This window comes from Brassica oleracea, chromosome C1 (genome assembly GCF_000695525.1).
Source record: "Brassica oleracea var. oleracea cultivar TO1000 chromosome C1, BOL, whole genome shotgun sequence".
Lineage (NCBI taxonomy): Eukaryota > Viridiplantae > Streptophyta > Magnoliopsida > Brassicales > Brassicaceae > Brassica > Brassica oleracea.
Window position 1 is genome coordinate 12,686,365 of NC_027748.1, and position 14,307 is coordinate 12,700,671.

Sequence of the window (14,307 nt, forward strand, 5' to 3'; positions counted from 1 at the left end):
GTTAAATATACATTTATATTTCAATAATTATGAATTAATTAAATATTTAAAAGGTTTGTTTAAGTAAAATAAAATAAAATGTAGATTTATGTTTTAAATAAAAACGAAAGTAATTAAATATTTTAATTTTTTTGCTTTATTGAATAATAAAATATATATTTATATTGTAAATAAAAAGATATCAAAACATTTTATTCATATGTAATTCGGATAAATAAAAAGATATCAAAATATTTTATTCAGATGTAATTGAGAGGAAATATGAGAATCTATTTGATTTTTTTAGAAAAGTTAAAATAATTCAAAGACGTATAAAAAATCCATTTAAATAACTTTCTAAGGGATGGTGTAACATAATAAATCATACATGAAATTAGGTTGTGACTTCTATTTTAATAGAATAGATTTGCGTTTTTTCTCATGTGTTAAGGAAATTTAAAGAAGAAAAAAAATCAAACAAGCTAAAATACATATATTTTATCTGTAATTTTGTGACTAAAGACCAGAGATCTCTATAATTTAAAAGATTAATTCAGTGTAAAGTACTAAACATATTTATATTATGAAATTCAGAAATTGAAAAAAAAAAGGGAAAATTGTTTTTTTAGAGCAAAAAAATGATAACTATGTCTCATTAGACTAATCTCATATACTTTATGTCTCTTTAGGGTAATTATTTTCAAAATGGCAATAATGCCCTTAAAATTGCAATTTTTAAATATAATAAATAATGGGTTCGATCAAGCGGGATCGATCGATCCGAAATTACAAGGTCGAACGGATCGATTGATCCTGATCATTATGCAGAACAAAAAAAACGTGGAGCATATACTGATCGACTTGATCAATTTCACTCGATCGACAAAGGTCGATTTCATACAGATCGACCGATCTCGAATTATAGACCGATCGATCCGTGGAAGCATAGATATGAATCATGGTAGAAATAATGTGAAATTTTGTGAAAATTTTGTGAACAATCAATGGAATATAGAAGACGGCGTGAGAAGAATGTTACCACTTTTTTTTGTTTTTTTTGTTTTTTTAAATCGATTTTTTTCATAATATGAAAGTGAATATTCCCAAATATTTTGTTTCCATATTTTTAGGAACTGATTTCTTATCCGTAGAATACAACTAATTTGTAGAAATCAGTTTCTACAGGTTTTTAGAATTATAGTAATATGTAGATTTTGATTTCTACATATTTTAGATTTACAGTAAATCTGTAGAAGTCGGTATCTACGTATTTTAGATTTATGTTAATGTGTAGATTTTGATTTCTAAAGATTCTAGATCGGTATGTTAAGTGCGGAATGTGTATTCTAAATATTTTTAGAATATTCTTATTTACGTAGATCACGTATTCTAAATATTGTAGATTCAATGAAAAAAGTGGATTTCGTTTTCTACTTCGTAGAATGCCGTTTCTACTTTATTTATAATAGTATCTGAAAATTATGATTTAAACTTTTTTAGAACTGAAAAAAATACCACTAAGTTATATAGGTATTTTATCAATAGTTACTATTTTTCCAAAAAAAAATTGTTTGTAAAACTATTTATTAAATTTATTTTCAAAAACATTAAAGACTGTTATAGACAAAAATGACAAAAAATAAATGTTAGTATAAAATGACATAGTTATCATTTTTTTTTGCTAAAAAAAACAATTTCCCAGAAAATAATTACTTACAAAGTTAATGAATGCGTTAGTTGGTCCAACTAAGAGGACCAAACATTAAAGACTCTTAACTGTTAAGGGTCACTATTAGGAAGTGAACTTTTTGGACAGTCCAAATTATAGCACAGAACGTGTCTCAATGCCATTCCCCTTCGACAATTATGTTTAAATTATATATTCATTTATTTATTATATCCATGATCTTTCAATTTATATAAGCTCAGATGCATATTCCGGATCACATTTGTCCAAACTCGTAATTCTCCGATCATTTTGTTTATTTCATCTTGCCTAAGTATCATTCTTTTTCCTTATATTTTTAGACGAACTCAGATTTAAAGTTAAGTCATATCTAGAAATTATTAACACAACAATAATAATAATTAACTAATAGACATTTTAATTTATAGATATTGAAAATTGGTCCAAACAATAATTAAACACAAGTTAAGTTAAGTTTAGATGGTTGAATCGATGGTTCAAGGTTCCTCGTAATATTCAAAATCAAAATCTAAATCTGAATCCGATCCGAAATATCTAAACTCGAACATATCCAATTATAAAAATATTTGAATGTGTATTGAATAAGAGCAGATAAGATATTCAACCCCGATTGAATAATATCTAACATCGAACTTAATAAGAATATATCCGAAGTTAATATGAACGTATTCAATATTATATAAGATGTTATCCTATTTTTTAATTTTAAAATATTGTGTATTTTAATTTGTTAATATGATATATGTTTTGGTAGTTTGAAACTTTCATTTATATTTAGATATATGTGTTAGTTTAAATCCAAATATGTTTGTTCAAGTACATATATATAAATTCAGATAAAGAAAAAAAATAAAGATATTCAATATTATATATTTTGAAAAATTTAGTACATAATTCAAATATATACAAATATATTCGAATCCAAAGCTCATAGTAAACTCCTAAACCAAAATATCCAAAAATCTAAAACACCTAATTCAAATCCGAACACTCAGATGGTATATAGAATTGTTACTTTCTATTTTAATTACAATCTGGCTTGTGCTAAACAACCTCATTTAGAACCACTCGTGACAATGTATCTCTATGTCCATTAGAGAAACCGTGAATATGTAGACAAATTGAAACTGTTCGAGTTCGCCCATCTTATATTTACCAAGAGGTTTCAGGCCTATCTCCGTGATCAGAGCACTCCTCTCCAGCAGCTTTTTGTTTCCAGCTCTAGTTACAAATTTTATTTAATTTCCACAAAATTGCAACCCAAAATATTATTCTTTCCGTTTCCATTTAGTTGTCGATTTAGATTTGTGTATACGGATTAAAAAAATATTTTTTACATGTTTTCTAAATAAATACAGCATTACTTAAACACCTAACCACATTTCAATCAATAGAAAACAATTAGAATATAAAATCAATAAATTTTACATTGAAATTACAAAACGATATTTATTTTGAAACGAAAATTTTATTCTACGATAACAATTAAACTGAAACGGAATGAAAATGATTTAAATTCATGATTAAGATACTCATGACATTGTTTCAGTTTGATGTTGATTTTTATTCTATCCAGAAAATTCTGAATCTATAGGATCGAGTACTACTTTTCACAAGATATGACAAAACTCACCCACTAATCATTATTAAGAGAGAGGAAAAGAACTCGGGATTCTTGGCTAACTATAACGACAGAAAATTAATTAGAAATCATTTACGGATCAAATTCGTTGGAAGAAGTTAGGTCATCAAACATTTAATCGAGTTGAGACGTGCAACTGTATTTTGCTCAATGCTCATGCAACTAGACAAGTGATCTACAAATTGCCGCGTGGCGCGTGCATATATCAATATATAGTACGAGTATTATATATCCTGTCAAATCCTCAGTTCCAAACCATTCTATGTTATATATAATATACATTTACAATTTTATGTTAGAGTCTGTCTTTATTCCCACAAGTAGATTCATCTACAAAACGGGGAATAACCAAAACAGAGGGCAGATTATAAGAGAACTGGACATTCCTCTTAGAAGGAGAGAAAAGAGATGGTGAGATTGAGAGAATCAGAAGTGATCCTGAGACTCTGTATCGTCGTTCTTCTTATACTCAGTTCTGTTCTGATTGGTTTGGATTCTCAGACCAAAGATATTGCTTATATCCACAAGAGAGTCACTTTCAGATACTTGTTTGCTCTAGAGTAAGTCCATTTTCATTTATATTATCAATTATATAGATTTATATGTATAATTAACAATCGATCTCTCCATAAAAGATTGATATCAAGAGTTTATTTCTAGAAAATCTGCAAATTAAACAAGCACTGACAGGCTTTCATATGTACTATTAAAACTCACTGGAAAACAGAATGGCTCTTTATTACCATTACAATATTTAATAGATTTAAGTTTATATGTGCGCTGACAAGAAGAAATTTTTTAAAGTTTATGGAAGACTAACAATTCCTGCTTGGTTAAATCTGCATGTCAGTGTGCCTTTTTGTACTGTGAGGACTGCTACTTTTATTTTTTTCTGTATAACAAATGTTCATAGTACATTCTCCTCGTACAAAAAGCTATAAGTTATCCTATTATAATATGTTTGGGTGTTGTTTATGATTCTAATTCAGGATTGAGTTGTACATAAATGCTGTGGCTGCTGCATATAATATCGTTCAATTAGGGTTTGGTTGGTACGGTGTTGCACAAAAAACCTCCAATTCTAAATGGCTCTCTTACCTCTTGGATCAGGTATACATACTAACTCTTTTAATTTAGAGTATCTTTAATTGTTCTATATATATATATATGTGTGATATATGTTTCGAAATGAAATAGACGGCGGTGTACGTGGTGTTCGCCGGGGCATCTGCGGCGGCACAACACTCATTGCTGGTGGTGACTGGTTCCAGGGAGCTTCAGTGGATGAAGTGGTGCTCCAAGTTCACAAGGTTCTGCTTTCAGATCGGAAGTGCCATCATCTTAAACTACATCGCAGCGGTGCTCATGATCATCCTCTCCTTCATCTCCGCCTTCAGCCTCTTCCGCCTCTACTCCCCTAAACGTTATTTTCAGTTTAAGTCCGCCTCCTAATTATTTACTCTGTTAAATCCTTTTATTAATCCAAAATAATGTTGATTAATGCGAAGAATATGATTATTGATTCGTCTCTAAATTATAGTAATTTTGTATCTTTAAGTAAATGCAAAATGTTCATACATAAATATCATTAGTCCATTGCCTGAGAAAATAGGTGTGTACGTAGTAGCTATTTATTGGAACTAGGGCCTATTGTTGTCCTTGGATTATCAATAATATGATTATTGTCCACGAACTTACTGGACTTGAAGCCAGAGGTGGACTTGATAAAAATCTCAAAAATCTATATTTAAAGTATAGGATTTTAAATTAGATTATGTATTAGATAAAAAATAGTTTGTCTTTGACCAAAAAAAAAAAAAGTTTGTCAAATGTGAATTTCATTGGCAAAACAAATTATAAATACATCCTGCATAAGATACTATACATGAGGAATGCGAAGAGAGTTGTTTTTTGTCCACACGTTTCCTTTCCAATTTGAAATTATGATTATTTAGAATAATATCATTTGCTTCCTAAAGACAGAAGGTTACGCAGCAAACCAATGATTCAAAGTTCTCAAACTTTTTTTTTTTTTTTTCCCACTGGTATTATAAACAAGATTTCAGTCTGAGAGATATGGTTACAAGATAAACCCAAAAAGCCTTAAAACAAGTGAGGAGTCAAAATGTTTCAACCGACTAATCATGTAGGTACAAGATCATTAACCAAATTTTTCTTGAGCCAAAAAGGATAGCCTCTTGCAACATAAGAATGTAGCCGTTGACCAAAAGAGGCACTTTTAGCAATGAGTAATGCACCTTGATTAGTATTAGGAGTTTCTAACTGAAGCTTCCAACCAGGAATGGTAGATAGCGCTAGATTGATCTCTGATGCCTGGAAAGCAAAAGAAGGCCAAGCTTTCGGTCTTGTAACTGCTCCCACCAATTCTTTTGCTTCAGAACCAAAGATGACATTGGAGAATTTTAAGCTGGACATGCTATTAATAGCCCATAATAAGCATTGGAGTTTTGCATTATCTAGACTATCAATCTGAGCAAAAGCATGTCGACTATGAAGAAGAACTTTTCTTTCATGGTTTCTTAGCAGCCAAGAAACACCAACTATCTTTGCTTTCTTATCCCATGAGTAAGCTAAATTACATTTAACCCAAGAGGGAGGAGGAGGAGTCCATGAATGATGAGGATGACCGATAGTGGAGTGATGACAAATATCTAAATCAGCTTCTGCTCTTTGCGCTAAGAACCAGAGATCTGCTTCATCATTTATCTTTTTGACAGTTTCCAAGGGACAGAAACATTTACCTTCAAATATCATTGAATTTCTTCTTTTCCAAATATGCCAAATTGTCCAGGGGAACCTTCTAACAATATCTGGAGGGAATGAAGAAGACTTACTTGCTTTGAGGAGAAAGTGAAAATTTGAGAAGAGAGAACCGGAAGAGAAGGCTGTTCTTGGTTTTGGAAAGTGAGAGAGAGCCCAAATCTGGCGAGCTACATCACATGTAAAGAGGAGATGATTTACTGTCTCGCCTTCTTTTCCACATGCTTGGCATCTTGAATCAACTTTCATACCTCTCGATAAGATCTTATCAGCTACTGGAAGAGCTTCTGAAAGAGCTTTCCACAAAAAAGTTTTGATCTTCGGAGACGTTTTTAAAGACCAAATCTGAGCCTTAAGGGTATCGATTGAAGGCAAAGCTTTAGCTTCAGAATGCAGCTGAGCATTTGTAATTTGATTCTGCATCCAATAGCCTGATTTAACAGAATACTCTCCACTTTTATTGTATCTCCAGACCCAAAAATCTTCTTTAGATACCACTGGTCTTGTCTTTAATATCAAAGCTACATCTTCAGGATAGAACAGAGCTTCCAGTTTTTCTTTGATCCAATCTCTTTTACTATGATCAATCAGATCAGATACACGAAGATCAATATCAATGATTGAATTTTTTATCAGAGGTCTTCGCATATATCCATCTTTGATCCATGAATCTGTCCAGACATAAAGAGATGAACCGTTCCCAACCATTTTATCAAGACCTTTAACCAAAAGATCTCGACCATGAAGTAAACTTCTCCAAGCGAAAGATGGTTTCGAGGTAAGAGGGGCAGACAAGAAGTCTTCGTTCTCAAAATATTTACTTTTCATGACCCGAGAATATAAGCTGTTTGGGTTCTGAAGAATAAGCCAAGCACGCTTAGCCAGTAAAGCTTGATTAAAAACTTCTATATCTCTAAAACCCAACCCACCATCTTCCTTTGAGAGACACATATGTTCCCAGTCCACCCAATGTATTTTTCTTTTATCTTCAGAGGAGCTCCACCAAAAATTAGCTATGGCTGAAGCTAGAGAATCACAAGTGGTTTTAGGAAGTCTAAAGCAAGACATGGCGTGAATAGGCATGGCTAAGGCTACTGTCTTGATCAATATATCTTTACCACCTTGTGATAAAAGTCTAGCAAACCATCCAGAGAATCTAGTTTTTAAAGAGTCATGGATATACCTGAGCATATCAACCTTTGAACCTTTAAAACACTCAGGAAGTCCAAGATAATTTCCCATTCCACCTTCTTTTTCAATCCCTAGACTCTGTTTGATATTTTCCTTCACTCTATCATTAACCTTGCTTCCAAACAAAATAGATGATTTACTTGGGTTAACCATTTGCCCTGAAGCCACCTCATACGCTCTCAAAATTCTCTTTAACTCATCTGTTTGTTCAGAATCAGCTTTGCAAATAAATAGACTGTCATCAGCAAATAACATATGATGGAGAGAAGGTCCTGTTACCGCAAACTGAATGCCTGAAATATTATGCTGGGCAGAAGATCTATTCAGTAAATGAATCAAGGCTTCAGTACAAAGGACAAATAGAAAGGGAGATATAGGATCTCCTTGCCGTAACCCTCTCTGTGGCACAATGTAACCATGAGGTTTGTCATTAATCAAAACCGAATAAGTAACTGTTGTCACGCAAACCATGATCCATTGTATCCATTTCTGATGAAACCCCAGAGCTTGAAGCAAAGCTTTTAAAAACTTCCATTCAACCCTGTCAAAAGCCTTTGACATGTTTGATTTAATTGCCATATAATGAGATGATAAGGTCGGATGAGTGGAGAGACTGTGAACCACCTCATGAGCCATTGTAATATTATCAGAGATCAATCTCTCTGTCACAAAAGCAGATTGCGTTGGTGATACAATGAGAGGTAGGAGAGGTTTTAGTCTCTGAGCTAATATCTTGGCAATTATCTTATAAAGAACGGAACATAAGCTGATGGGACGAAGGTCTGACATAAGAGATGAGTTTACCTTCTTAGGGATTAGGCAGAGAGGTGTATAGTTCCATTCTGAAGGCAGATAACCCGTCTCAAAGAAGTCACAGACCTCCGATGTAACCTGGTTTCCAACGACTTCCCAAAACTGTTGAAAAAATAAGCTAGTCATACCATCAGCTCCGGGAGCCTTTGAAGGGTTAATAGAGAAAAGGGCTTCTTTAACCTCTGATGAAGTAACATTTCTGATCAACTCCACATTCATCGATTGAGTTACTCTAGGAATGAAATCTTGAAATAACTCACTGAAGTCAGATGGGTTTGTAGAAGAGAATAAAGAGGTGAAGAAATCCACAGCAACCATTCCTTTTGAAGCTTCAGAACGATTTTCTCTTCCATTTCCATCTAAAAGCATCTCAATGCTTTTTTTTTGCCCTGTTTGCTTTAACTGAAGCATGAAAGAACTTGGTATTTTTATCACCTGAATTCGCCCATCGTTCTTTACTTTTTTGGCTCCAGAAGGATTCTTCATCTTTATATGCTTTCATTATATCCAACTTGAGAAGATGAATATGATTAAATTTGGGAAAATCCGAGGATTGCTCCCTTTCCAGCTTCGCATGAAGATCCAGAATTCGGGACTTTGAGTTTAAAGAATTGACTTTCTTTAATTTACTCATGGCTCTTCGGCAAAGACGAATTCTGTGAGACACAGATGCATCAGCCAAAGAATGAGGGCTGTTCCAAGCAAGTGTGATAGCTCTCTTAATATTGGGCTGATGAAGAAACCGCCTATCAAACTTAAACTGTCCTCTATAAGTATCTTGAGATGCAACCAAACTCACCAATACCGGCCTATGATCAGAGCCTCTTTTATCAAGAAATGCTTGATTCGATGCCGGAAACAAACAATGCCATTCTTTATTTCCAAAGCATCTATCAAGTTGACATTGAATCCACATGTCGTTTCTCTTACCTCCCCAAGTGAGAGCATTACCAGTGCTTGCTAAATCAGTCATTTGACAAGCTTTGATCATATCACGGAATGGGATAAAAGTAGTCTCATTCCTCAACGGACCTCCATTTTTCTCACCATTATGCAGTATGTCGTTAAAATCGCCTAGCATACACCAACATTCTTGACGATTTACTCCTATCCTTGAAAGACGCTCCCATATTTTAGGACGATTTATACACATGGGATCACCATATACACAGGAAATATAAAAGCCGAAGGAATCAAACTGGATCCAACAGTCAAAAAGGTTCTTATCCACAAACTTCAACTCCAGCTTTACATTTTTCTTACAAAACAGAGCTAAGCCACCACTTCTACCGACAGGTTCTACTGTATATACCCTACTGTATCCCAGCCACTCTTGTATGTCCACCAAAAAGTTGCGGCTGTGCATAGTTTCCATTAGAAACAAAATCTCAGGGAAATAAGTGGAACGCATTTCCTTGAGACGAGGAATCACCAAGTCTTGAGACCGTCCCAAGCCTTGGCAATTCCAACTCATAAGGCTCATAAATCTTTGGGCAGTCCCTCCATTGGGACCGCCTCATTAAGCTTTCGCTTGATCTTGGAACCTTGCTTTACTTCTTCCTTAGCCTTTCTTTTGACGTCCGTTTTCTTGTAACCGATCTGATTAACATTTAGAGCTCCTTCAAATGGTTGCCTTTTATTTTTAGGAGGTCTTCTTCTTGCTCTTCCAGACTTGAAAACATCAGCTGCTCGAGATGTACCTGCTTCTCCAACTATAGCCGAGTTAACTGAAGAGAAATCCAAAAAAGACCTTGAATTATTATAGCTGCTATCCACTGAACCTTCAGAATAGAAGAATTCTGGAGTTGAGAATTCATTGTTGTTTCGTCCAGCTTGAATGGCAGATTGAAGAAGCTTAGAGTGATTCAAAGTTCTCAAACTATCTGTCATATCTTTTCACAATTATAATCCAATATAATTCAAATTATTAGCCACCGCCTTTATCAAAAAAAAAAAAAAAAGCCACCGCCTAATATAATATGAAATTAATTTCAACATTATTGTGTTACCTCCACAAAGACCCAAAACACACAAAATTGTAAAGATAAAAACGTTTTCCGTTTTAATGCAATTACTTTAACTCTATAAGGAACATTGGACCCAAAAAAAGTCACTAGACTCAAAGTCAAACAATCCAATAGGTAAGTTGTGAAAGATTTTAGTATCTTTTTTCTTTTCATTTATTAGGCAGTTTCCAGTTCAATATTAAAATTTTGTATTATCGTAATTTTCGTACAAAAACCTCTCCAATTTGAATGCAACACTGTAATTTACACTAAGTTTAGTGTCATGGGTTAGAAATACCCCAAATGTATTATGTTTTATTTACATAAAACTAGGAAAGTGTGAGGCGCATAATGAGTTTATTTGTATATATTATCGACAATTTTTTTTATATATTTGATCATTTCATTTATACATATACAATTTATTTTGTTGTTATTATATAATTTTTTTCCGATGGATCAGATCAATTTTTATTAAAAAATTGTGGAACTAAACTATAATTAATATATCATGGGTTGGTCGGATTGAATATTAAACAAATTATGACACAAAATCTTTTTTTTTCCACCGAACACATTCTTGAAAAAAGTAAACAGTAGTGTTTCCATAATTGAATTATTTTGACTTTTATATTCCATATGGTTTTGAAAAATTTCAGATCAAACATCGAATTGATACACGTCATTTTAATGCTTTTAGTCGTATGTTTAAGGAAAACTTACATTTTTGTAATTTAAGTCGCTTTAAAATTTTAAAATATAACATATAAGAAAAAATCTAACATATAAAAAAAATATAACATATAAGGTTTCCTCATTTTGTAATTTAAAGTCGTTTTAAAATTTTTAAAATATAACATATAAGGTTTCTTCATTTTTGTAATTTAAAGTCATTTAAAAAAATTCAAAATATAACATATAAGAAAAAATCTAACATATAAAAAAAATATAACATATAAGGTTTCCTCATTTTGTAATTTAAAGTCGTTTTAAAATTTTTAAAATATAACATATAAGGTTTCTTCATTTTTGTAATTTAAAGTCATTTAAAAAAATTCAAAATATAACATATAAGAAAAAATCTAACATATAAAAAAAATATAACATATAAGGTTTCCTCATTTTGTAATTTAAAGTCGTTTTAAAATTTTTAAAATATAACATATAAGGTTTCTTCATTTTTGTAATTTAAAGTCATTTAAAAAAATTCAAAATATAACATATAAGAAAAAATCTAATTTTTTTATTATATGGTTAATGTGATTGTTTAATGTTTTTTAATAATATAAAATTAAACAAAAATGAAAAATGATGCAAAAATTGTTATCAAATCTTTATTATTCATAGTCATTAATTATCATATATACATTAATCATATTAGGTAATTGCGTAACTTTTATTTAAGGAAATAATATACACTTCTTATATTTTTGGTTAATATAATATTTCCTAATAATTGGATTTGGACCAACATTTTTTTCAAATGATTTTTAAGCTGCCACGTAAACTAAATTGTCGTTATAATTAAGTGACACCTAACCATTTTCTCTTTTTAATTAGTACAAACTTGAGGTTACTATTTTTTCGATGACCCTCAGTTAACATACAAGGTATGCGATTTAATATTATTAAAAATTTAACAAATAACCACAACCTCGAAATAGTTATAGCTTCACCGAGAAAGTCTTTGATTTAAGTTACAAAGTCTTAATAAAAATAATATTTCTTTCCTTTTTATTCTGTCAAAACATATATTTCCTCTATAATGTTTCAAATTACTAGGAGTTTGACCAAATATCTTTGGGTATTTATAATTGACATTTCTTTTCTTTTTTAGCAACCCCAAATTCTGGCCTTCTTTTTTTTGTTGTTTGCTCCAAAAACTTATTTTTGTTCATATGAATTATGAACTCCCCACATTTTTCAAAGCCTTTTTTTTTTTTTTTTGTCTCTTTTAATATATTTTCTCTATAAAAGTCTTTAAAAAGTTTCCCAAAAAAGAAACGAAGAAGTTTGTCAAAGCAAAAAAAAAGCTATCAAATTGTACGTGTATAAATTGAGAGAAACACCAACTTTGTTCTTCTCTCTCAGACGCATCACAACAAGCTTGATTATTACAAAGCTTCCTCCTTTTTCTGAAAATTTCGTCCACAAAAAAGGAGAGGCTCGCTGTTCAAGAAAACTCTGTACAAAATCTCAGTTCATTGACTCGACAAATCAATCAAATCTCCCTCGTTTCTCAAAAAAAACCCAATTTTATTATTTTCTTCTCTCACTTTGATTTAGCCGTAAAGTTGTCACCTTTTCAACCTAAAAGCTCTCTGTGTCTCTCTTCTCTCTTCTCTCTCTCTCTCAAAAACAATGAAAGAGTATTGGACCTCTCTAGCTTCCCTTCTCGGCGTCTTAGCCTTCTGCCAAAGCCTCATGAACTCCGTATTCCCACCGGAGCTCCGTTACGCCTCCCTCAAACTCGTCAACCGATTCTTCCAACTCTTCTCCTCCTTCTGCTACTTCGACATAACGGAGATCGACGGCGTCAACACCAACGAGCTCTACAATGCCGTCCAGCTCTACCTCAGCTCCTCCTCCGTCTCCTCCTCCAACCGCCTCAGCCTCACGCGCGCCCTCAACTCCTCCTCCATCACCTTCGGCCTCTCCAACAACGACTCCATCGTCGACACCTTCAACTCCGCCACCGTCCTCTGGGAGCACATCGTCACGCAGAGACAGACCCAGACCTTCGCGTGGCGCCCAATGCCCGAGGAGAAGCGCGGCTTCACGCTCCGCATCAAGAAGAAAGACAAGAGCTTGATCCTCGACTCTTACCTGGATCACATCGTGGAGAAGGCCGACGAGATTCGCCGGAGGAATCAGGATCGGCTCCTTTACACGAACTCGCGAGGCGGCGGCGGGGGTTTGGATTCGAGAGGTCTCCCTTGGGAGTCTGTTCCCTTTAAGCACCCGAGCACGTTCGAGACTCTCGCTATGGATCCGGTTAAGAAGAGAGAGATCATGGAGGATCTCAAGGACTTCGCCGAGTGCCAGTCTTTTTACCAGAGAACCGGTCGGGCTTGGAAAAGAGGTTATTTGCTATACGGTCCACCAGGAACAGGTAAATCGAGCATGATCGCAGCCATGGCTAACTACCTCGGTTACGATATTTACGATCTCGAACTCACGGAGGTGAAAAGCAACTCGGAGCTGAGGAAGCTGTTGATGAAGACGAGTTCCAAGTCGATAATTGTGATCGAGGATATCGATTGCTCCATTAATTTAACGAACCGGGGAAAGAAATTTAATGAACCGGAGATGACGTTAACCGGGTCCGGTTTAGGAGATGAGTCAGGGAACGGGAACGGGAACACGATAACGTTGTCGGGGTTGTTGAACTTCACTGATGGGCTTTGGTCTTGTTGTGGAAGCGAGAGGATCTTCGTGTTCACGACGAATCATATCGAGAAGCTTGATCCCGCGTTGCTTAGAAGCGGGAGAATGGATATGCATGTGTACATGAGTTACTGCACGTTTCCTTCGTTGAAGATCTTGCTGAGGAATTACTTGGGGTACGAGGAGGGGGATCTGAGCGACGACGTTTTGAAGGAGCTTGAGGGAGTGGTGGAGAAGGCGGAGATCACGCCGGCTGATGTGAGCGAGGTTTTGATTAAGAATCGGAGGGATAAAGAGAGAGCTGTGAGGGAGCTGTTGGAGGATTTGAAAAGAAGGGCGGAGAGGAATGAGAATAAGGGGGAATCGAGGGGTCAAAATGGGAGTTTGACGGTGGCTGATGACGTGGAAGAGCAGGAGAAGAGGGCTTTGGACAGTCCTTATGCAGAAGAGGAGGAGGAGATTGAGGACAGCATTTGCAAGATTAGTGAAGATTAAAATGTTTTAATGTTTCATTGTTCTTGGGTTTTTCTAACATTCTATGTTTTACACAATGTGAAAGTTGTGTTCTTTCTCTTTTTTGGGTAGTCAACTTTTGGAAGTGAGCTAAAGTGAAAGGAGAAAAAGAGCTAGAGTTAGTTGAAAAGAGCCAATAGTGGTGTTGAGGATTTTGTATGTCGGGATTAGAAAATGCAAAGAGCATCATTGGATAAACCACTGGCGTATGATATGTATTGTTATAAACTATCATTGGTGTTTTGTTAAGTGGTATGTACTACTAGTAGTTATCATATTATTAGGTA

General features: G+C 33.9%; 2 protein-coding genes across 2 annotated transcripts; both read left to right on the forward strand.

The window, feature by feature from the left end:
- The first annotated feature begins 3,573 nt into the window (after positions 1-3,573).
- On the forward strand, positions 3,574-4,851 carry LOC106342811 (CASP-like protein 2C1). The gene is made up of 3 exons (XM_013781849.1): positions 3,574-3,889; positions 4,319-4,439; positions 4,527-4,851. Exons 1-3 carry the CDS (start codon positions 3,738-3,740, stop codon positions 4,779-4,781), a joined length of 528 nt encoding a protein of 175 aa, XP_013637303.1. The 5' UTR covers positions 3,574-3,737; the 3' UTR covers positions 4,782-4,851.
- Positions 4,852-12,151: 7,300 nt separating this feature from the next.
- LOC106328313 (probable mitochondrial chaperone BCS1-B) lies at positions 12,152-14,307 on the forward strand. Its single transcript, XM_013766740.1, has one exon. It carries the CDS (start codon positions 12,482-12,484, stop codon positions 14,000-14,002), a length of 1,521 nt encoding a protein of 506 aa, XP_013622194.1. The 5' UTR covers positions 12,152-12,481; the 3' UTR covers positions 14,003-14,307.